Source organism: Haliotis cracherodii, unplaced genomic scaffold, assembly GCF_022045235.1.
Source record: "Haliotis cracherodii isolate W230 unplaced genomic scaffold, xgHalCrac1.p SCAF_10, whole genome shotgun sequence".
Taxonomy (NCBI): Eukaryota; Metazoa; Mollusca; class Gastropoda; order Lepetellida; family Haliotidae; genus Haliotis; species Haliotis cracherodii.
Window position 1 is genome coordinate 34,748,604 of NW_027266265.1, and position 22,641 is coordinate 34,771,244.

Here is a 22,641-nt window from a genome sequence, read left to right on the forward strand (position 1 = left end):
AAAGAATCCAGAGAAGAAGCGCAAGAACCGGAAAGTCAACTAATAGATAAACAGCGATTTTATGTGCGCATCATATGTAAATTAAAGCGACGAATCTCATTCCAAATTTCTTGCTAAAAACAGAATTGATTGTACGATTTCGAATATACGTTTGTTTGTTGTTTAACGCCGTACGCAGCAATAATCCAGCTATATATATGTCTCCAGCAACCAATGCTTGCCGTAAAAGGTGACAATGCTTGTCGTAAGAGGCGACTTATTTTTAATAATTTCATTTCAGCATGAAATATCTCAAACGATTTCTCAATAGAAGGGAAGCAACTCTTCCGTAACTGCACTTTCCACGAGCAGATGTGTAAATATGTCATTGGATGACTTTTTGTAAAATGCGTCTGTAGTTGTGAATTTGTTATTATAATGGTTTCAGGTAATGTCGACAAAGTGCCAAACGATCACAACACACAACAACTTTTTATTAGGGAGTGAGCTGGCTTTAACGCCGCTTTCAACAGTATTCCAGTTATATCACGACGTGTCTGCTTAATGTGTGAGGAAAGCCCAAAGTGATGCAGGTCTCAGACGTGTACCACTTTGGTGAAACCCACGAGCACAGGTATGGTGCTGACAAACCTAGAAACATAATCGGGGCGAACCGGGATTCGAACCCACATTCATAGGGTTTGGGCGTGCCCACGGGACGCAACTCTGCACAGCAAATCGCGGGGCCTTAGACGACTGGGCCACCAGTGCCCCCAACTTTCTAATAAACAAAATAACTTAAATTACTGACACAGTTTGTGATTTGTTGTCAAATACGGTCACATGTTATACGTATCGAGGAATGTAAGCAATATCTATCAACTATTAAAATCTAAAACAGACTTCCATAGACATATACGGTCTATTTGACACGTGACTGTGCATTCACAAGCTGTGATCTGACCAGCAAACCTTACAACGTTGCAGATCTCCATACAACAACATAACAGAATGTTGGTAAGAAATGCCTAGCTAGAACTGCTCTAAATATTCCGTCAATAGGAGTAGAGTGGCGAGTAGTTTTATAACACTGTTAAGGTTTCTAAATATCAATTTAAAAAATGAGATTATCATGTTATTGCGCCGCCATGCTCGGGAGGTACACTAAACAGGAGTGAGTGAGTGAGTTGGGTTTAACGCCGCTTTTAACATTATTCCAGTTATATCACGGCGTGTCAGCTTAATGTGGGAGGAAAGCCTGAAGTGATCCAGGTCTCAGACGTTTACCACTTCGGTGAAACCCACGAGCACGGGTATGGTGCTGACAAACCAAGAAACATAATCGGGGCGAACCGGGATTCGAACCCTCAATCATAGGTTTCTGGCATGTCCAGGGGACGCAACTCTGCACAGCGAATCGCGGCGCCTTAGACGACTGGGCCACCCGTGCCCCCCACTGAACAGGAGGACAGTCTACTACAGCTTCAGAAGGTACCCTACAACACGAGGAGGCACACTTCAACCGTAGGAGGTAAACAAGCTCAGAAGGTCTACTTCAACCTCAGAAGACACACAGACCCTTGAAGATTCCGGGGTAGAATAGGTCTTCAGCAACCCAAGCTTGCCGTTAAAGGCGACTATGATTGTCGTAAGAGGCGACTAACGGTATCGGGTGGTCAGGCTCGCTGACTTGGTTGATGCATGTCATCGTATCCCAATTGCGTAGATCGATGGTGATATCAATCATTGGGTTGTCTGGTCCAGATTCGATTATTTACAGACCGCCGTCATATAGCTGGAATATTGCTGAGTGAGGCGTTAAACCACAAATAATAACAACAACAACAACAACACAGCCATCTCGAAATGTACGCTAAATTCTCATGTAGTACACTACAACGTAGGAGGTAAACAACATCAGAAGGTACACTGAAATCTCGGAAGGCACCTCTGAAAATAGTCATCAACCTCATAGGCTACACTGTAATTTAAGAAGGCACACAGCAGTTTCTTAGGGCTCCCTACAACAACATATGCCACACCAAACTCCTTCCCAGCGCGTGACACCTTCGTTACACTCTCGGTAACATCGCTGCCACCAGTGTGGGCGCGGCCATTACAAGAATCTTGAAATTTGCCCTCTAACCCCATGTGTAGTAACGTTTATACTTTTGTTTATGTCTTTGAGAATGCCATCATATTCATTTTGAAAAGGTTTACGGCTGACCATGTTTTCCAGATGAATATACTTTGTTGTTTTGATAATCAGATTGGTTAGAGGGGCGGTCGGGTAGTCTAATGGTTCAAGCGTTCGCTCGTCACTCCGAAGACCCGGGTTCGATTCCCGACATGGGTACAATGTGTGAAGCCCATTTCTGGTGTCCCGCGCCGTGATATTGCTGGAATATTGCTAAAAGCGGCGTAAAACCATACTCATTCACTCACTCACAGATTGGTTCGAGATTGCAGACTAACGGAAAATCAACCAACTACTCCCTTACATTCTTACTAATTTCAATTAAAGATGATAGTTTTAATGAAATAGAAATTCAAATTGACAAACAAACAAACTAATTCATCAGCGGTAAGTGTATTCGCTGTCACGACAGTCGTCACTTGTTTGTAAACACAACGGTCATTCGGTTGCGAGTTCAACTCCAAGCATGGTTGGGGCCACCTATCACAGTGGGGAGTTTTGACTGCTGGCAGCGATAGTATAGAGAGCTCCGCAAACAGACTATCGCCGTGAGGAGCTTGATGCCACACTACAATCTAAGAAGGTGCACTGAAGTCTCTGAGGGGAACTACAATCACGGATGTACACACCAACCACGGAGGGTACACATCGACCACTTCAAAAAGTATAACAACGTCAGGGGTACACTTTAACCCATAAGCAGCACTGCAATCTAAGGAGGTACACTGCAACCTTCGAAAGTACACTGCATTCTCAGGAGGTACACTACAAACATCAACAACCACTTTAGGAGGTGCAGCCACTATATTTCACAAATTACTTTCAAATATGTTTTGGTAGCTCACATTAGTATTGGACACTGACAGGATGTTTAGGTTTTTTTAACTGTCACTTCCAACAGTTCAGTATCATCTTATGTTGTGGTCAACTGCATCTGGAACTACTCTGGAACCAGCCAACTTACCATGCTTCTCAATACCCTCGTGGAGGTTCCGGGTTAGACTTCCCAAGCAGCCTATGCTTGTCACCCCAGATGTTTAAGCATCGGATGATGAATTGGTCAGGCTCAGTGACTGTTGATTGTCAACATACACCGGCGATGTGTATCTTTGTTTATAATATTTGGAACTGGTCTGCCTGGTCCAAACTCGATATTTTGTTGGTATCGAATGTAGTTGTTATAGAACAAACGCCGGGGGTATGTTATTGTACTGACAATATGCTACTGACTTGTATCTCGGGTAGATCATGTGATAGCAAACAGTTTACCACCACTGTTGGTAATTAATCCTAACCATCTTTGCTTTGCTTTCCTTAACCCATTCATGTTCCTCATCCCAGCTCGGTCTGGGGAGAAACTTGGCTTCTTGATGGCTGTCTTTGTTTCTCATACAATGTTCCTGAGTCTGATCCACGGCAACATGCCACCGTCCTCGGACAGCACATCCAGGCTCTCTCTGTACCTGTTGATGAACGAGATCCAAGGATTCCTCACCATCTTTGCTTCTATCATTGTGCTCGTGGTTCATCACCAGAAAGAGGAGGCACAGACCAACACAACATCCTCGGACACAAACCCTCTTCTGGACCGTGCAAGTCCTGTAACTGGGAACGTTTACTTGACTGTGTATTTTTTGTCATATCTCTGACAAACCTGGAGCCAGCATCTTGATCCTGTTCATTTAGAAGATGAAAAGAATTAGGAACGAAAATTAGTTTTGAGATGCAAAATTAGTACTATTAAATCTACAGGTAAGCTAGTTTTTACATTAAAGACATGGTAAATGTAAATGTTTATCTCCATTCTATCATGAAAACACGAAACGCTGTCTGATGTTGGAGAAGTCAGTAAGTGAAGCGGTTTTCATTGACCGTATTGTTTTGAGTGCATTGTCGACTACACACCGATAAATGAGGTCTTCATAGATCGGATGATGAATTGGTCGGGCTCAGCAGCTGTTGATTGTCAACATACACCGGCGATGTGTATCTTTTTCACAACATTAAGAACTGATTTGACTGGTCCAAACTCGATATTCTGTTGGAATTCGAATGTAGTACGAATACTGTCTTGTATCTCTGGTAGATCATATGATTGCAAACAGTTTACTACCACTGTTGGTGGTCATTACAACTTTTGCTATAATGGACAATTGTCATGTTTATATACTCAATGTTAAAATACAGCAGTTGGAATTTCCAGTGGTTCACGTGAAAGTTCCAGGTTCGATTCCTAACATGGGCAAAATGTGTTAAGCCCATTTGTTGTATCTTCCTCTGTGGTATTGCTGGAATATTGCTCAAACTGAAATGACACACCTCACATTATCAAGAAGATTCTTGAATACACAATGCCATTTAGAAAGTGGTCAAATGTAACAAATGTTATATTTGGGATAACATTTTTTTAGTAAAGTGCAGATTCTCGTACTTTTGGGGGGTTGAGTCCCGTCCGGAATTCGAACCCACACTTGCCAATTTACACATGTCAGAGGTGTACTCAAAGTACGTGTTCTTGACTACAAGTTGTCGGACTTTCATTTTTTGTGGAAGCCTCGGTGTCTGAGTGGGTAAGAACGCTGACTTTGTGTGCTGGCGATTAGGTGCCTCACTCTGGGACTCAACCCCCAAAAAGTATGAGAATCTGTACTTTACTAAGAAAGTGTTATCCCAAATATAACATTTGTTACAAAAGAAGATTCTTCTGTGTGAATCTTTATTATTGTTGAGTGGATGTTCATGTGCACCTGCACGTTTATATGTCATATGCGTTGGAGACTTTTTACATATTATATTACCATGGATAATTCATTTATTGTGTTCGCAAAATCGAATGTTTTTACACTGTGATTTTTTGTTTCCTCATGTTGTACATTAGCCAGATTACATATCTGTCCAACACATGCAAACAAATCCAGTATATGCATAGCTGTCATGACAACTCTAAACTCTAAACAATTATAACGATTTTATTAGAAATGCACATGTAACATTTACAAGCGGGTTTCCGAAATGCACTTAGATGCAAATGACAAAGCAAAATACCCTTCAGATGGATATCGATCGACTGGGACTATCCGTACATAATGCATACAGCATCCGCTTCAAATTCCACTGGGATTACTAAAAGTATTTTTCTTCATTCATTAAATCGATTCTGGACAGTTTGTTATGGTTACCATTGACCTAACACGGTTCCAAGGACCTCTCTGTTGTAACAGTGGTTGTAGAATGGATTATGCCAGTGTTTCAAGGACTATAAAGGACGAGCTTGCCTATTACGCCCAGTCGAATCTGTTACATCGGATTATCGAAACTGGTTATTCTCTAGCGTTGACACTGTATGTTGTATTGCAGTGAAGTGATTTAATATGGACCGTTACATGAGAATCGGTATGGTCAGAATATGCCTTCTCCTGTTTGTATTTATGGGTGCAAAAGCAGATTCAGAAACAAGAAACTCTTTAAGTCATTTGAGGAAGGATCTTCTTGCACAACAAGATAATGCTGTTCCTCCGTTCAAAGGAAACTCGAAATCAGTAGACGTTTCACTGTCCTTCACCCCGGTCACGATCCTAGACCTGAACTCTGTCACCCAAGTGTTGTCTGTGACTGGATATCTTAAGTTAAGCTGGCTTGACTCGAGACTCACTTGGAATGTTCACAATCATTCAGATGTCCGATTGATGGAGGTAAGAAGTGGCGACATATGGACACCCACTATATCTGTTGGCAACAGTGTATCAGACATGAATCCAGTGGAAACAAAGATACCTATTGTTGTCATGCATTCCGGGTACGTGACATGGCAAGCTGTCGATGTTTTCCGGACAGTGTGTAAGATAGACGTTTCACGATTTCCTTTCGACACTCAACACTGTCCCCTGCTCTTCACTCCTCCCTATGGATACACACTTAACATTACAATTGATGATGACGATATTCCAGGAAAGAATTTCTTGGGTGAAAGCGGTGAATGGAAAACTCTAAGAGTTTCTGCGCTCCTCTCATTCATAGAAACATTTGAAATTGCCGAATACATGCTCACATTGGAAAGGAAATATGTTTACTATCTCATTAACTTTCTCTTCCCCATGGGCCTCATGTCCATCCTTAACCCATTCGTGTTCCTCATCCCAGCTCGGTCTGGGGAGAAACTTGGCTTCTTGATGGCTGTCTTTGTTTCTCATACAATGTTCCTGAGTCTGATCCACGGCAACATGCCACCCACCTCGGACAGCACATCCACGCTGTCGCTGTACCTGTTGATGAACGAGATCCAAGGATTCCTCACCATCTTTGCCTCTATCATTGTGCTTGTGGTTCATCACCAGAAAGAGGAGGCCCAGACCAACACAACATCCTCGGACACAAAACCCTTTTCTGGATCGTGCAAGTCCTGTAACTGGGAACGTTTACTTGACTGTGTATTTTTTGCCGTATTTTTGACAATAGCTGGTGGCAGCATCTTGATCCTGTTCATTTAGGGGATAAAAAGAATTAGGAACGGAACACGCATCATGATTTTTAAGATGTAACATTTAGCATGAACAATTCTACAGCTAACCTAGTTTTACTTTGAAAACACGATATGTGTATGTTTATCTCCATTCTATCATGCTAACACAAACGCTGTTTGGTGTTTGTAAAAGGTCTTAGTGAAGCAGTTTGGTTGACCCCAATGTTTGGAGTGGATTGTCCATGAATTAATTAAACACCAATTAAATGCTTTTGTTCAAAGGATGGCGATGTATATTGGTTCTACATTTGTATTCTTTGCCAGTAAAGATGATAATCATTGACAGTGTGTGTCACAGCTACTTCGTAAGCAAAGTGTGTATCCTTAAAAATTAAGCAAGAATTGCAATGTTGTCCTTAATATTTGCTATTTAGTAACATTCCCTATGCATGTCGCACAAGGTCTTCGAGAATCAGCTGATGAATTGGTCAGACTCACTGACTGTCGATTGTCAACATACTCCGGCAACGAACTGGTTTGTCTGGTCCAAACTTGACATTTTGTTGGAATTCGAAAGTAGCTGGAATTCTGCTGAGTGAGGTGTAATAGAACAAACGCCAGGTGTTTGTTATTGTACTGACAATATGTTACTGTCTTGTATCTTGGGAAGATCTTATGATAGCAAACAGTTTACTACCACTGTTTGTGTCATTACAACTTTGGCTATAATGGACAATTGTCATGTTTACATACTTAATGTAAATATACTGCAGTGGGATATTCCAGCTGTTAATGCGATTGCGCGTAATGTCAAAGACTCAGGTTTGATTCCCCACATGGGCACAATGTGTGAAGCCCATTTCTTTTACCTTCCTCTGTGATATTGCTTGAATGATGGTAAGTGGATAAAATTATTCTCAAACTAAAATAACACACTTCACATTATCAAAAAGATTATCCTATGTGAATTTTTATTATTGTTGAGGTGGTGTTCATGTGCACCTGCAAGTTTATATGTCATATGCTTTGGAGACTATTAAACATATCACATTACCATAGATAGTTCATTTATCGTGTTTCGCAGATTGAATGATTTTACATAGTGATTCTTTGTTCCCTCATGTTGTACATACGTCAGATGACATATATGTCACACATGCAAACAAATCCAGTATATGCATAGCTTTCATGACAACTCTAAACTCACAATTATAACGATTTTATCAGAAATACACATGTAACGTTTACAAGCTGTTTTCCCAAATGTACATAGATGCAAATGACAAAGCAAAATACAGTTTAAATGGATATTGATTGACTTGGACCATCCGTACATAATGTGTACAGCAATCACTGCAGATTCCACTGGGATAACTTAAAGTATTGCTATACATTCATTTAATTGCTCCTGGACAGTCTGTTATGGTTACCATTGACCAGACATGGTTTAATTGCCCTCTCTCTCTCTCTCTTGTAACAGTGCCTGTAGCCTGTTTTGTGGCAATGTTTCACGAGGGTTATAAAGGACGAGATGTGCGCACAGTCGAATCTGTTATGCCAGATTATTGAAACTGGTTATTCTCTAGCGTTGACACTGTATGTTGTATTGTATTTAATATGGACCATTTCGTGAGAATCGGTATGGTCAGAATATGCCTTTTCCTGTTTGTATTTATGGGTGCAAAAGCAGATTCAGAAACAAGAGACTCTTTAAGTCATTTGAGGAAGTATCTTCTTGCACAACAAGATAATGCTGTTCCTCCGTTCAAAGGAAACTCGAAATCAGTAGACGTTTCACTGTCCTTCACCCCGGTCACGATCCTAGACCTGAACTCTGTCACCCAAGAGTTGACTGTGGCTGGATATCTCAGGGTAAGATGGCTTGACTCGAGACTCACTTGGAATGTTCACAATCATTCAGATGTCCGATTGATGGAGGTAAGAAGTGGCGACATATGGACACCCACTATATCTGTTGGCAACAGTGTATCAGACATGAATCCAATGGAAACAAAGATACCTATTGTTGTCATGCATTCCGGGTACGTGACATGGCAAGCTGTCGATGTTTTCCGGACAGTGTGTAAGATAGACGTTTCACGATTTCCTTTCGACACTCAACACTGTCCCCTGCTCTTCACTCCTCCCTATGGATACACACTTAACATTACAATTGATGACACCGATATTCCAGGAAAGAATGTCTTGGGTGAAAACGGTGAATGGAAAACTCGAAGAGTTTCTGCGCTCCTATCATTAATAGAAACATTTGAAATTGCCGAATACATGCTCACATTGGAAAGGAAATATGTTTACTATTTCATTAACTTTCTCTTCCCCATGGGCCTCATGTCCATCCTTAACCCATTCGTGTTCCTCATCCCAGCTCGGTCTGGGGAGAAACTTGGCTTCTTGATGGCTGTCTTTGTTTCTCATACAATGTTCCTGAGTCTGATCCACGGCAACATGCCACCCACCTCGGACAGCACATCCACGCTGTCTCTGTACCTGTTGATGAACGAGATCCAAGTATTCCTCACCATCTTTGCCTCTATCATTGTGCTTGTGGTTCATCACCAGAAAGAGGAGGCCAGAACCAACACAACATCCTCGGACACAAAACCCTTTTCTGGATCGTGCAAGTACTGTAACTGGAAACGTTTACTTGACTGTGTATTTTTTGCCGTATTTTTGACAATAGCTGGTGGCAGCATCTTGATCCTGTTCATTTAGGGGATAAAAAGAATTAGGAACGGAACGCGCATCATGATTTTTAAGATGTAACATTTAGCATGAACAATTCTACAGCTAACCTAGTTTTGCCTTGAAAACACGATATGTGTATGTTTATCTCCATTCTATCATGCTAACACAAACGCTGTTCGGTGTTTGTAAAAGGTCTTAGTGAAGCAGTTTGGTTGACCCCAATGTTTGGAGTGGATTGTCCATGAATTAATTAAACACCAATTAAATGCTTTTGTACAAAGGATGGCGATGTATATTGGTTCTACATTTGTATTCTTTGCCAGTAAAGATGATAATCATTGACAGTGTGTGTCACAGCTACTTCGTAAGCAAAGTGTGTATCCTTAAAAATTAAGCAAGAATTGCAATGTTGTCCTTAATATTTGCTATTTAGTAATATTCCCTATGCATGTCGCACAAGGTCTTCGAGAATCAGCTGATGAATTGGTCAGACTCACTGACTGTCGATTGTCAACATACTCCGGCAACGAACTGGTTTGTCTGGTCCAAACCTGATATTTTGTTGGAATTCGAATGTAGCTGGAATTCTGCTGAGTGAGGTGTAATAGAACAAACGCCAGGTGTTTGTTATTGTACTGACAATATGTTACTGTCTTGTATCTTGGGAAGATCTTATGATAGCAAACAGTTTACTACCACTGTTTGTGTCATTACAACTTTGGCTATAATGGACAATTGTCATGTTTACATACTTAATGTAAATATACTGCAGTGGGATATTCCAGCTGTTAATGCGATTGCGCGTAATGTCAAAGACTCAGGTTTGATTCCCCACATGGGCACAATGTGTGAAGCCCATTTCTTTTACCTTCCTCTGTGATATTGCTTGAATGATGGTAAGTGGATAAAATTATTCTCAAACTAAAATAACACACTTCACATTATCAAAAAGATTATCCTATGTGAATTTTTATTATTGTTGAGGTGGTGTTCATGTGCACCTGCAAGTTTATATGTCATATGCTTTGGAGACAATTAAACATATCACATTACCATAGATAGTTCATTTATCGTGTTTCGCAGATTGAATGATTTTACATAGTGATTCTTTGTTCCCTCATGTTGTACATACGTCAGATGACATATATGTCACACATGCAAACAAATCCAGTATATGCATAGCTTTCATGACAACTCTAAACTCACAATTATAACGATTTTATCAGAAATACACATGTAACGTTTACAAGCTGTTTTCCCAAATGTACATAGATGCAAATGACAAAGCAAAATACAGTTTAAATGGATATTGATTGACTTGGACCATCCGTACATAATGTGTACAGCAATCACTGCAGATTCCACTGGGATAACTTTAAGTATTGCTATACATTCATTTAATTGCTCCTGGACAGTCTGTTATGGTTACCGTTGATCAGACACAGTTTAATTGCTCCCTCTCTTTTGTAACAGTGCCTGTAGCCTGTTTTGTGGCAATGTTTCACAAGGGTTATAAAGGACGAGATGTGCGCACAGTTTAATCTGTTATGCAGGAGTAGTGAAACTGTGGTTATTCTCTAGAGTTGACACTGTATGTTGTATTGCAGTTAAGTGATGTAATAGGGACCCTTACGTGAGAATCGGTATGGTCAGAATATGCCTTCTCCTGTTTGTATTTATGGGTGCAAAAGCAGATTCAGAAACAAGAGACTCTTTAAGTCATTTGAGGAAGTATCTTCTTGCACAACAAGATAATGCTGTTCCTCCGTTCAAAGGAAACTCGAAATCAGTAGACGTTTCACTGTCCTTCACCCCGGTCACAATCCTAGACCTGAACTCTGTCACCCAAGAGTTGACTGTGGCTGGATATCTCAGGGTAAGATGGCGTGACTCGAGACTCACTTGGAATGTTCACAATCATTCAGATGTCCGATTGATGGAGGTAAGAAGTGGCGACATATGGACACCCACTATATCTGTTGGCAACAGTGTATCAGACATGAATCCAGTGGAAACAAAGATACCTATTGTTGTCATGCATTCCGGGTACGTGACATGGCAAGCTGTCGATGTTTTCCGGACAGTGTGTAAGATAGACGTTTCACGATTTCCTTTCGACACTCAACACTGTCCCCTGCTCTTCACTCCTCCCTATGGATACACACTTAACATTACAATTGATGACACCGATATTCCAGGAAAGAATTTCTTGGGTGAAAATGGTGAATGGAAAACTCGAAGAGTTTCTGCGTACCTCTCATTAATAGAAACATTTGAAATTGCCGAATTCATGTTCACATTGGAAAGGAAATATGTTTACTATCTCATTAACTTTCTCTTCCCCATGGGCCTCATGTCCATCCTTAACCCATTCGTGTTCCTCATCCCAGCTCGGTCTGGGGAGAAACTTGGCTTCTTGATGGCTGTCTTTGTTTCTCATACAATGTTCCTGAGTCTGATCCACGGCAACATGCCACCCACCTCGGACAGCACATCCAGGCTCTCTCTGTACCTGTTGATGAACGAGATCCAAGGATTCCTCACCATCTTTGCCTCTATCATTGTGCTCGTGGTTCATCACCAGAAAGAGGAGGCCCAGACCAACACAACATCCTCGGACACAAAACCCTTTTCTGGATCGTGCAAGTCCTGTTACTGGGAACGTTTACTTGACTGTGTATTTTTTGCCGTATCTCTGACAATAGCTGGTGGCAGCATCTTGATCCTGTTCATTTAGAGGATGAAAAGAATGAGGAACGGAACGCGCATCATGAGTTTTAAGATGTAAACTTACTGCTATCAAATCTACAGGTAACCTAGTTTTTACATTAACGACACGGTTAATGTAAATGTTTATCTCAGTTCTATCCTAAAAACACGAAACACGATCTGAATTAACTAAGCACCGATTATATGCCCGTAAACAAAGGATAGTGATGTATATGCTTACATGTTGTTTTTACATATGCAGTAAACTACGGTTATAACGAACACGCTTATAACGAACTGACGGATATAACGAACTAACTTTTTTGGTCCCGATTATTTGCTGTAGTTATGCTGTATATATGCTTATAACGAACTACGGTTATAACGAACTAAAATTAGTAGTCCCTTTGAGTTCGTTATAACCGTAGTTTACTGTAGATTCTTTGCCCGCGTAGATGCTAATCATTGACATTGTGTATCCCAGCTACTTCGTAAGTCAAATGTGTATCATTAAAAATTATTCAAGCCTTGCAATTTTGTCTCTATTATTTGAAATACCTTCTCTCAGTGGATTTCTATCATGTCTTCTGCCAAAATGCATTGCCATACATTCTTTGAATATTGTAGCAACCGCAACTCTGCATTTTGTAGATTTCATTATTCCAAAATATGTACCGACAATGACTGAGTGAAAAGGCGTACTTTTTTCATAATACACTACACTTATTTTGATAATGAGATATGTCACGTTAAATAAAGCTACACTTAATATATTAGAATCAGTTATGTTATTAATTATCGAAAGATAAAACAATATCCCTATCAAAAGAGGAGTAGCATATTAACATTCGTGGAGAAGCGGCCGTCAAATCAGAGATGGCTTTAGTGATTTGAAACCGGAGTATTTTCCAAATTCATGGTGAAAAATAGTTCCTGGAATAAGCTTATTCAAGTAACTTACTTCTGTATGACTCCTTCGACGACTGTATCGTCATGATCCATATACATTGAATTTAATCATTTTCATTTCATATTTCATGAATGTACATGACTCGTTTGAATTTCTTTGCAATTAAATTGCTGGGCAAAATAAAGTACGTTTGATGGTGTCTTACAATGAAACAAACAAACTGGTTATGGTGATGAATTTGATACTGGCTTAATAGTTGTGTATTGGATCTTCAGTTTGCAGTGTTTCGGCGATTGTTTTCAGCCTAATAACGTTTTGAAAATGTTTGTGACCTTGAGCCAAATCCAACTTTCAAGTGTATAAAATTACCTTGTGCCTTAGATGTGCGTACATCATACGTGAAATACACCCTCACCATGTGTTTTATGTTTCTAAATGATATTCAGCATGCGTATATGCATGTATGAATATGAAATCAAATTCATATTCATATTCATACATACATACATACGCATGTGCATATGCATATATACACACAAATGCAATATACATATAGATATTACATATAATATAATATACAGTTAAGGATTGACTGTGTATTTGTTTAGGTTCATTGAGGTATGAATCGAAAAACCGATGTGCAAACTGTATGAAATGAAGAAAATACACAGTCAATGCTTATAATTAAATTCTACAACGTAAAACATGTTTAATCTACGAAAGTTTAACCAAAAACTGAAAAAAATTACGAGATTGATAAACATTCCAGGTGTAGGAATACACACCGTGGCGTAACATGAATCAGGTGATCGTTAAATTTATGCACATAACTTGACACGCCTACAAAGTCAGTAGCCAATCAACGGAGAGTAGGATCAAATAATGTTCACAGGACCTGTCAATTAAGGCAAGAGGCGAGAACCGGAAGAAATCGGAAGAAATATGTCCTTGAGAAGGCGGCTGTTTCAAATGACATGGTCAGTTACCGCCAGATTCAAACATTAGTTCCCTGAAAAATGCTAGTAAGAAATGAAACCCGAAGACATGAAAGTTCTTAAATCGAGGCGAGCGGGAAAAAACAGGCGAGTGAGCCTGCACGTTTGCTGTTTCATTCTTTCTTGGCCTTCGGTTTCAAAGGGTAGTTTGGACAATGAATATGCATGAATGTCGCTGAATGCCCTGTGCATGACGATACACGTGAGCAGAAAGGGAATTCTCTCAACTGCAATATCATATTACAGTCGAGGGAATTCTCTTTCTGCTCACGCGTATCGTCATGCAATTATATTGGGAGTCCCAGACATTCCTGAGTAATAAAAGTAGTGCGCCTCGGTGGGCGTGTCTTAATTGTTTACATTCGTTGGGAAATGAATGCAATACCACGTGACCAATTCAGCTAATCAGAATGCAGGAATTTAATTGAACAGCGAAAATTTAATTATATATACATAATTGAACCCATATACATATTCATTTACATATATAATTTCATATACACATTCATATTCATACACATACACTGAACATTGTACTAAAAGCTCTTTATACATATTCCTGCCAGTGTGCCACGGGTAATTAAAAAATAATTATATAACAGGAAACAGTATTTTTGTCACAGTAAACAGATATCAAGCATATTTATTACTTTTGTTTGTATCGGTAAAGCTGACACTCACTCACTCACTCACTCACTCACTCACTCACCCACTCACTCACTCTCCCACTCACTCACCATATTGCGTTACAGCTGTGGTTACATCACCTTCTTATGGTGAGAAATAGCTTCTTCTTGGAATGTATCATCATCTTTAAAGTAGTGTTGTGATAAAATGTCACTAGCGCCCAGCATACCTGCACAAAATACTTTCATCCATTCATGCATACCGGAAACAAATAACATGGGTCGATAACTGCTGACTCAGCACGTCTATAATAAAGTAAAGATGCTCAGCAAAGAGACAGAAATATCTCACCTGTAGTGACCAGAGGGAAGGCAAAACACACATGACTGAAAAAATGTTTTTGACATGGAGAAGGACGTCATCCCGAAGCATTAATGTACACGTTATGGGTCTGGGAAATCATGGTTTGGATGGAAACCTAATTATAAAAATGTTACTCCAACATACTGCATGGTTAAATATACCTATTGCTTTTTACCGGGGCATGATTTTTTGTGTGAATACTCAAACTGGTTATTCTAGTCATACCTGATAATGTGTACGTGATGTATTCTCCCATACTCCCCACAGTGACATCCACAATATGAACATTTAAATAAGTAATGACGCTTTGATTGGTAGGTAATCCCGTGAGTATGTAAGGAAAGAAGCCCTCTGAACCCATTGTCGTAATGCCGTTGGTGTATCATTGCACTCTCCTCCCCATGTTTATCTGGTCCATAATCGATACTTACTTTGATCATAATCGATACTTAATTAGGTCATAATCGATACTTACTTAGGTCATAATCAATACTTACTTAGATCATAATCGATACTTACTTTGATCATAATCGATACTTAATTAGGTCGTAATCGATACTTACTTAGATCATAATCGATACTTACTTTGATCATAATCGATACTTAATTAGGTCGTAATCGATACTTACTTAGGTCATAATCAATACTTACTTTGATCATAATCGATACTTAATTAGGTCATAATCGATACTTACTTAGGTCATAATCAATACTTACTTAGATCATAATCGATGACATCCATACGTGTAATGCTGCTGTCAGGGTAACGCTCAACCACCGTCAGCAGATCACTGAAGTGGTTATTGATTAACACCCAGCATATCAATTTCCACAAAATTTCATTCACAAGTCAATTCTGGTTTGAAAAACAATTTGCTAATATCGGAAACAGTCTGTCCGATAAAAGAGAAATGTGAGGGAACATATCCATATATGCTTATTGCAAAAAGGGTCATGTGGTCAAATGACAAAATAAAATAATACATTATTGTGGGTTTACTAAATCCGCTTTAACCTACGATAAAGTTTCCAAGGAAAAGGTTATATCATTTGACTCAAGTTGTTTACTAAATGTGTTTTTGCACCACAAGGACACAGTGTGTTGACAACATTTGTCTTCCTACAAAATATGTAAATGTGTGCTCACCAAACCACACGAATTCTGTCAATTGGGTTATAACAACATTGGTATTAGGAGTGACAGTGACTTGTGAAGTATCATATCAGTGACATAGTTCTTCGACAAAGCACCTCAAAGTAATGTAATTTTTTTCCTCTTAAATACTAGAATATTTGAATTGTTTACCGATTCATGTTACTTAACTATTAAGTTTTCAATACAATCAGTATTTGTTTCGTCTAGCGCGCATTTACACAGTATATTTCGTTCCTTCATGTTGAGAAAAGTAGAATACAAAATATCAGATTTTTATGGTAGTAATTATGTTAATTGCTTAATGCCTTTCAAAGACCCAGTAATTATGTTATTTTTAATTGTACATCTGGATAGGCTCCCAAAGGATGTGTTTACATTTTCACCTTTTCGCGAACACCATCAAAATTTGACAGTGATCATATACACGTGCTTATTAAATAATCGGAATCGTACAATCGTTTTTGCTTTTAGCACATATTTCTTGTCTGCGGTGTCAGGCAACAAACAAACACTTACTTTTTTTATGCAAATTGTGCGAGTGAGGGGTGTTACCGGTAGGGCAGGATATGTTTGCTCTTTTCGCGAACACCTCGTATCATCACTGATTTTCAGTGATACATTCAAATAATTTTTAGAGCTATTTTGCCTTTTACGCCCAAAGGTAGATAATCGAGAGTGAGAATTCTCTGGCGTTAATGTTTTATATATATTGTATTATTAACAAAAGGTATTTGCCGCTTTTATGTATAATTGCACCGTTTGGAAAAATAGGTAAATTAGTTGGGAAATCGGCTAATCTAGAAAACATTCTTCATGTTTGTCAGAATCACAAATCTGAAACTCATAGCAAACTGAGGTTGTTTGTTGCTGTCAAAAAGTTGTGAGTATATAAGCAAAAACCCAATTCCTTGGTGTAACTTGGCAATGAAGATCCATTTAAAGTTGCATTGTCATGTTATCTTGTGTTGAGCGTCAAGAGATGGGCGTGGTGAATTGTTTTGCACCCAAAACACATGAGGTTTTGTTCTCGGGGGGAAAAGACCATTGTCCGAGGACAAACAGGAATTTCATATTTTGAATCGCTTCCTGTTTGGCCCAGATATAGTTTAGGTTTTACGAACGAATTTGACTAGCTTATCACCCAGAATTATCATAATCCCGTTTTGAATGGGTTCCTATGTTAAGAGGTACACATCCCCTTGCCAGTCAATGTCAGAAGCGCGGGGCGTGCTGGAAGAAGCAAGAACACAAATATTTGACAAATTGAAGATGGAGGACTTGTTATTTGTTGAGGCTATTGTGTTGGCAGGCAAAGTGATCCTCCCTAACTTGGCTCGCGGGGCATGTTTGTTGTCTCAACGTTTCATATTGACTCAAAAAGACTGACATGGGCGGCGTGAGGAAGGTCGTATTGCACGCAGGTATAAAAGACAAGCACGGACTCAGAACACCACTCTGCAGAACACCTCTATCAAAATGACTCGTGAAACGGCGTTAGTGCTCTTAAGCATTATAGTTTATGTATCATCTGCGCATAAGGTTGAAAAGGCTGCAGCCATCCCCACAAGATATAACGCATGGGCAGCCGGATCCAATAACTGTTCCTGTGCGTCCGATATCACTGCCCTCAAGAGAGAAATCCTCCAGGAAGTTCATCAGCGACAGGAACTCAAGGGTGCTTTGGAGACCTATGTTTCAGAACTTTATGAACTCAGAGCTTTAGTCACTGCTCTAAAAAATGCAACCAAAGGTAAGTGTTTATTCGGCCATAGGACTGTCAATTTAACACTTTCTACTTATTCTTTTAATAAGGGAGGTGGATAGCATATTGGTTATAGCGTTCACTCTTCAATCTGAAGGTCGGGTCCGTTTCACCTTATCTAAAAAGTGCCAATGAAATAGTTCAAACGCCGTCTACAAGGAGACGTGGCAATCCGATGTGAGGATATATACCGAAACGTCACATCATAATAGAATAAAGAAGTTGTCATTAATAAAATATCTTGTCTTCACTGTTACTTACCAAATTCTAAAAAAATGACCCATGAAGATCCGGGGTAGAATAGGTCTTCAGCAACCCATGCTTGCCGTAGAAGGCGACTATGCGTGTCGTAAGAGGCGACTAACGGGATCGGGTGGTCAGGCTCGCTGACTTGGTTGATGCATGTCATCGATCCCAATTGCGTGGATTGATGTTCATGATGTAAATCACTGTATTGTCTGGTCCAGATTCGATTATTTACAGACCGCCGTCATATAGCTGGAATATTGCTGAGTGCGGCGTTAAACAACAAACCAAACAACCAACCAATCTAAAAAATGCCAATCAAACAGTTTATATTGGAAACATCCGACACACTAACCACTTAAGCATACCAGAAGGCATAATTTAGCATGGATTATGAATTTCTATATTTAATAAATGTACCAGTTGGTTTTGATTAGTCTCAGACATGTGTTTAGACAAACAGATATTGCTAGGTCAATTACTTCAAAGAAAAACCGACAAAAAACGGGAACATAAGGTACACGTCAAAATAGAGAATTGCATCGGACATCATCATTATGCAAAGAAATAACATAAGCAGATCAATATGCTGAATGCAAAAGACAAACTTTACAATATGCTGAATGCAAAAGACAAACTTTACAACGTATGTTAGTGATCATCTGGCCAGGTTATGCAAGTACTTATCCTGTGAGCAAGTGGTTATCATGATTATGGCTCAGACAGTGTTTGGAGCATCCCTTTAAATTTAGTTTAATTTGAAAAGAATGAAAACAGTGCATACAACACACCCAACGGTATCATTTCTTATTAACCAACTATTGTCTATACAACCTCGTGAATCATAGGATAAGTTTAATGAGCCGCAGTTTGTTGTTCAGAGATTTGCCTTGATCGTGATTTTTGGTTTGTCAGCGCCATGCCCGTACTGGTGGGTGTCAACCTTTTTAGACCTGCATCATTTTGAACTTTTCTCCCCCAAAGCTGACAAGTTGTTGTATAACTGAAATCATGTTCAACAAGGTGTTAGCCCACCTCTTTTTTAAGCCTTACAATATTTGATAAAACGCCTACAAATTGTAAATTTTGTGGAAACAGCAAAAATATGCATGATTTATTATGAATTTATATCTAGTTCATCAAACAGTTTACTGTGAAAGCCTCCAGAGGTGATATGAAATGGGGTTTAACAACGTGTTCAACAATAAACACCTCTAGAAACCAGTCTGCAAGAATACACATGATTAATAATGCTTGTTATTTCCCATTGCTCCTCTTTTTGTCAATGCAGAGATACGTCAGTAGTCTGTAACATATTTGCTGTATTCGATGATAGCCGCACAATTCTTTATACGAGTCGTTCTATCTATTCTATCAGTATGGGTTTTTTTCTTATACCAGGATGATAAAAAATGGTCACGCTATGAAACTGATTTATTTCAAGGACCCGTGAAGATCCGGTTTATAATGTGTGTTCAGCAACCCATGCTTTCTTATAAGAGGCGACTTTGCTTGTCGTAAGAGGCGACTAACTGGATCGGGTGGTCAGGCTCGCTGACTTGGTTAATGCATGTCATCGTTTCACAATTGCGTAGATCGATGCTCACGATGGCAGTTACTTGATTGTCTGGTCCAGACCGCCGTCATATAGCTGGAATTATGCTGTGAGCGGTGTAAAAACAACAAACAAAAATCAAACATACTAACAAGTGTAAATCGGTCTATAAATACAACTGAATGTTATACAAAAGGCGGAACTCTCACCGATGATTAAGGAATTCCTTGTACATAAGAAGATTAGGATTTGTTGATATCTGCGACAAACAGTTCCTTGTATATCTGGCATTCTTAACCTTCTTTATATAATGCTATGGCCATCCGATTAGTCGCTATGCCAAAAGTGAAAACGAAAAGTATGATTCAAACCATTTAATAAGGGACATTTGTGTCATGGAAGCAGTAACGGTATAAGTATTATAACGTCCATATTACAATAGTATTTTCTGCACATTACTACAGCTACACAAATGTTAAGCCCATTTCTGGTGTCCCCCGTCGTGATATTGCTGGAATATTGCTAAAAGCGGCGTAAAACAATACTCACTCACTATAACTACACATTTTATTTTAGTGGCCCGAGCTACTGCATTGTCCGCTCAGAGAGACCCACCAGCAATCGCCTTCACTGCCAAGCTGAGCTACAACCGAGAGCTACAACCTCTGGACACCGTCATCTTCGACACAACTATTACCAACAACGGCGAGGGGTACAATTCAGAAACTGGTAAATTCACGGCGCCCCTCTCTGGGTCGTACTACTTCTTTGCTACGGTGTTATCCGGCTACAACACCAAAGTGGAAACTGCGGTCATAGTCAATGACAAAGAAGTATCCCGAATGTACTCAGGCGCACATGACGCGCATGGATCTGGCAGTAACGCGGCCGTTGTAAACCTCCGCAGTGGTGACAGCGTTTGGATAAGGCTCTTGTATCAAGGTGGCACTCACGTCCACGGCTTTTACAGCACGTTTTCGGGGTTTATCCTCAATGAGAAGGATCCTTGAAAACTTTGCAAAATAAACTGTGGTTTTCGTGAACAATATGACATTTCCTTGCAGGGCGAAGAAGCTAGTTCGCGTGTGTGTGCTATCCACGCTCTGGTCCAAGAAGTTTTTGTATTATTTTTTTTGTATTGTGAGAGTTGAATAGGAACGCCTGTCTCTTAATCTAGACGTGTGTTATGTTGATTATAATGATTTTACAATTTAATAAATATACTTTGATATAAAAAAAACGTCTTTGTTGTCATGTTATATTTCATTGTCGATATTCTCCAAGTTTTCCTTTATTCGACTCTTACGTTTTTCTAAGGACATTGTATATGGATAGTACGGATAAGTTCAGGTATTTTACTTTAGGTTTCAGAATGCATGTATGACATAATATATGTCAGATGTATGCATTGTTGAACACGACGTTACAATGCTATCAGCCATTCTCCAATAAAAGGTTTTCACGTGAATCACTTACACCTGTTCATAGTTAGAGACAAGAAGTTTTACTATTGAATGGGTGTAAAATGTTACCAGTGGATTGATGACATGGTTCTTATTATTCTACTTTTAAGCATTTCAGTGATTCGTTTCTTAAAATGTCAGGTTTGTTTTTTGTTTGTTGGTTTGTTGTTTAACGCCGCACTCAGCAATATTCCAGCTATGACGGCGATTTGTAACGAATAGAGTCTAGACCATGCTATCCAGTGATTGACATCATGAGCATCGCTCCACGCAATTGGGATACGATGACATGCATCAACCAAGCCTGACCACCCGATCCCGTTAGTCGCCTCTTAACCAAGCACAGTCGCCTTTTACAGCAAGCATGGGTTGCTGAAGATCTATTTTACCCCGAATCTCCACGGGTCTAAAATGTCAGGTAAAGGCAATTGTGAACATTTTAAGCATTTTACATCTTCTGCCCTAAAGTTCAACAGTCATCTGAAGTACAACCTGTACGGTCGTAGAGATATCGTGGATATCCCAAACCACCTATGTTAAGCACAGTCGTGGAAACCTGTCTCTGACATTACTCCCATCAACAGACAAGAGACCAGAATTTTCAGCATCTCTGACGCGTTGTGTCTTAGTAGCATTTATCAATGCTGAGACAACTACAAAACAAATATGGGCCCAGACTTTACATCTGCGCCAAACTGTGTTGCAAAACGAATATATTTCTTAAAGTTTTCTTTACTTATATTTACATACCGGTTTTATTAGTTTTAACCAAATCAGTAATGGTGCTCTCGTGTCGCTGGATTTACTGGTTCATCGATCACTTGATTGTATGGGTTTTTTTCAAGCTGACGTCGCATGGCAAGAGTGCTGCTGTTCAACGTCACGCAATAATTACATTTTTTATGCAGATTGTATGAATGGCGGGTGCTAACGGTAGGGTAGGACTTGTTTACCCTTTTAGCAAACACCTGGTGTCATCACTGGTTTTCAGTAATCCATTCATTTAATTTCCACACCTATTTGCCCTTTACGCCAAATGGAATCTGTTTTGGAAGCAAATCTGGGTTGGTTATTCCCTTGCATTTACAATATAAAATTTACAACACAAAGACCTAGTCGGGTGTGTTGCAGTGTGATGAAGGTGCTCGATGTCATCGGCAGAAAAGAGTCCTGAATGTACATCACCTCGCCATGTCTCAGAACACAAAGGTGTAGCAGTTTGATGAAGGTATCACCGCCCGTCATCAACAGCTTACTCACGGGCTCAGGATCACATCTGTACAAATTGTCTCCTGTTTCATAACAAAAACTTCCTCAAACTGCACAGCTCCCTTGTTTGACAGGAATTAACTTAACATCGCTGAGACAATTTGCGTGTTTGTTTTGAGGGGCTACTGTTGACGCATGACAAGTTAATGCTGACTTTAACGGTTCAAGCACACGAAGCAAACCGCACTGAACAAGCACGTAAACACAACAGGACAACAACCGCGGACACGGAGATGGAAGTGGTG

General features: G+C 39.7%; 4 protein-coding genes across 4 annotated transcripts; all 4 read left to right on the plus strand.

Moving 5' to 3' along the window:
• Positions 1-5,438: 5,438 nt before the first annotated feature.
• Positions 5,439-7,008, plus strand: LOC139449739 (neuronal acetylcholine receptor subunit alpha-7-like). Its single transcript, XM_071231266.1, has one exon. The coding sequence runs from the start codon at positions 5,548-5,550 to the stop codon at positions 6,661-6,663; it is 1,116 nt and encodes a 371-aa protein (XP_071087367.1). The 5' UTR covers positions 5,439-5,547; the 3' UTR covers positions 6,664-7,008.
• A 1,244-nt stretch (positions 7,009-8,252) lies between these two features.
• LOC139449750 (neuronal acetylcholine receptor subunit alpha-7-like) lies at positions 8,253-9,368 on the plus strand. Its single transcript, XM_071231277.1, has one exon. It carries the CDS (start codon positions 8,253-8,255, stop codon positions 9,366-9,368), a length of 1,116 nt encoding a protein of 371 aa, XP_071087378.1.
• Positions 9,369-9,789: 421 nt separating this feature from the next.
• Positions 9,790-12,151, plus strand: LOC139453742 (neuronal acetylcholine receptor subunit alpha-7-like). Its single transcript, XM_071235210.1, has 2 exons — positions 9,790-9,827; positions 10,965-12,151. The coding sequence occupies exons 1-2, from the start codon at positions 9,790-9,792 to the stop codon at positions 12,076-12,078; spliced, it is 1,152 nt and encodes a 383-aa protein (XP_071091311.1). The 3' UTR covers positions 12,079-12,151.
• Positions 12,152-17,572: 5,421 nt separating this feature from the next.
• Positions 17,573-20,674, plus strand: LOC139449758 (cerebellin-1-like). Its single transcript, XM_071231288.1, has 2 exons — positions 17,573-17,851; positions 20,241-20,674. The coding sequence occupies exons 1-2, from the start codon at positions 17,578-17,580 to the stop codon at positions 20,672-20,674; spliced, it is 708 nt and encodes a 235-aa protein (XP_071087389.1). The 5' UTR covers positions 17,573-17,577.
• The last annotated feature ends 1,967 nt before the right edge of the window (positions 20,675-22,641 follow it).